Below are 2,456 nucleotides of genomic sequence, written 5' to 3' on the forward strand. Positions count from 1 at the left end.
GCGCCCGGCCCAGAAAGGCTGTCTTAGACTTAGCAGTTGCAGAGGACCCTGTGGGTTACCAAGAACTGGCTCCACTTACTATTCTAGTCCTGCACTGGTGTGGCTCTGAGAAACCAGTTTCTCCTCAGAAGAATTGGCAAAATAAAGGCATTAGATCTCTACGCATGTATTAAGTGTGCTGTTTTATTTTCAAAAAAAATATTTTTCCTTGGTCTTAGCTTTCAAATTAAAAAAAAAAAAAGGTTTGTTATATTGCATTCCAAATGAAAACCTAAATGGAAGAAATGTTTCTTGGTAGACATTTCTAGGTAGAGTATCTTAAGATGGAGTATAAATAAGATGATGTAGCCTAATCTCTTCTAAGACTGGAGTTTAGTAGTTACTGCCATTCATTTCTCCATTCATCTATTCATTCATTTATTTTTTTATTCAACTAGTATTTATTGAGCACCTGATGTATGTGGCCACTGTATTCAGTAGTGAACCAAACAGACACAGGTCCTCCCTCTTAGAGATGATAGACTGTTTAAGAGAAGTTTTTAATTTTCTCCAAAAAGATGTAACAGTTAACGTAGAGATGAAAATGAAGAAAAAAGTAGCCCAGTTTGCAAACTGGTTTTGAGTATCTTGTTCCCTGCAGGTGCAGACGTCTAGTGAAGCCCGGGACAAGTCCTACCTGCTGCCTCCCCAGCCTGCCAAACAGTTCCTCATCTCCCCTCCAGCCTCGCCGCCGGTGGGGTGGAAGCAGAGTGACGATGCAGTGCCTGTTATAAACTATGACTTACTCTGTGCTGTGTCCAAATTGGGACCAGGTAACAAACTTCTATTTTTCCTGTTTTTTTCCCCAAGAAACACTTGTGTTGAAGACCATATTCAGCAGTGTGCATTGTGGCAGCACGATTAAGATAGAGGATAAAGTCACACAGCCCTGGGTTCAGATTCCAGCTTTGGCATTTGCTAGCTCTGTAATCTTGGGCAAGTTACTTAGCCTCAATTTTCTGAGCCTCGATTTTTTTCACCTCTACTTTATAGTAGAGATAATCATAATATCTACTGTTCAGTGTTGTTATAAGAATGAAATGATACATACATCATGCTCAATAAATGGTGACTGCATTTTTTATTCATGTACCCAACAACTTTTATTTTTTTATTTGTTTTAGAGACAAGGTCTCGCTTTTTCACCTGGGCTGGAACTCCTGGGCTTAAGCAATCCTCCTACCCCCTCTTCCCAAGTAGCAGGGTTTACAGTCATGTGCCATCATGCCCAGCTAATTTTTAAAATTTTTTTAGAGATGGGATCTCACCATGTTGTCCAGGCTGGTCTCGAACTCCTGGCCTCAAGCGATCCTCCAAAGTACTGGGATTACAGGAATGAGCCACTGCGCCCAGCTGACAACTACTTTGAATATATAATATTTCAAGGAATTGGTGATGATATATTAATATCATCCCTTCCACATTTTTCGCTTTACTTTTTTTTTCATTTCTTCTATCCCTTCTTTTTACTTTCTTTACCTCTCTTCCCTTTAAAATAATATAAGAAACTGATGCTGTGCTGGTTCAGCCTAGTTGTCCACCCAAGACAGTATTATGTCTCTTGTAGGGGACACAAGGCATTTTGAACAGAAAGTGGCTTAGCGGTGCTTTTAGACGTTAGAGCTGTATCTTGGATGTCCGAGGTCCTGTAATAAAGGGAGTGCCAGTGCTGCCTGGATCCTTAGAGGTGTCTCCCAAGGGAAAACTAAACCATTATGAAGTTAAGCAGATTCATTCATATTATTCATAAAACAGCAATGAACGTTTACATTTTAGCTCCAAGACCTCAGTACTGAAACTACAGAATTTTACAAGAGCCTTAAAGTATCCAATCTCTAACACCACCGCAAGATCAAATACTCTGACGTAGGATTTAAAGACTTAAAAAACAGTAACAGTTAAAATCCGAGTAGAACAAATTTCAAGAGACAAAACAGTTCTTTTTGCTGAAAGTGAGGCCGTGGTTCTTCTTTGGTTTGCCTCCCCAGGAGAGAAATATGAACTTCATGCAGGAACCGAGTCGACGCCTAGCGTGGTGGTTCATGTCTGTGAGAGTGAAACCGAAGAGGAAGAAGAAACAAAAAACCCCAAACAGAAAATTACCCAGACGAGGCGCCCTGCACCTCCAGTTGCAGCACAGAACGAGCCCCCGACCTTCGACTGTGTGCTGTGAGGCCCTGGGCTGTGGGGCAGGGCAGCTGCCCTCCTGGGCTTCAGCCGTGGGATCTGCAGCCCTGCTGCGGATGCATCGCGCCTCTGGCGGCAGGGGTGGGACTGGGAGTGCGTGAGCCTCAGGGGCCTTTCACCACCCCTGTCCTGCACACTTGGTGGTATAGAGTAGCAGCGCGTCGTACCTGTTCAAAATTATAAGTGATATTCTAAATGGCACTTTAAATTAAAGGATTAGCCCCTAAGAT

The 2,456-nt window shown here is 42.5% G+C and overlaps 1 protein-coding gene across 1 annotated transcript in view; it reads left to right on the forward strand.

Moving 5' to 3' along the window:
• Window positions 1-2,268, forward strand: part of RCAN3 (RCAN family member 3) — a 51,983-nt gene extending 49,715 nt beyond the window's left edge. The window contains exons 4-5 of the mRNA XM_012650867.1: window positions 641-812; window positions 2,028-2,268. Of these exons, the coding sequence (XP_012506321.1) occupies window positions 641-812; window positions 2,028-2,212 (357 nt within the window). The 3' untranslated portion in view covers window positions 2,213-2,268. The remainder of the gene's footprint in view (window positions 1-640; window positions 813-2,027) is intronic.
• The last annotated feature ends 188 nt before the right edge of the window (window positions 2,269-2,456 follow it).

The sequence above is a fragment of the Propithecus coquereli genome, unplaced genomic scaffold (assembly GCF_000956105.1).
Source record: "Propithecus coquereli isolate 6110/MARCELLA unplaced genomic scaffold, Pcoq_1.0 Scaffold341, whole genome shotgun sequence".
Classification (NCBI taxonomy): Eukaryota; Metazoa; Chordata; class Mammalia; order Primates; family Indriidae; genus Propithecus; species Propithecus coquereli.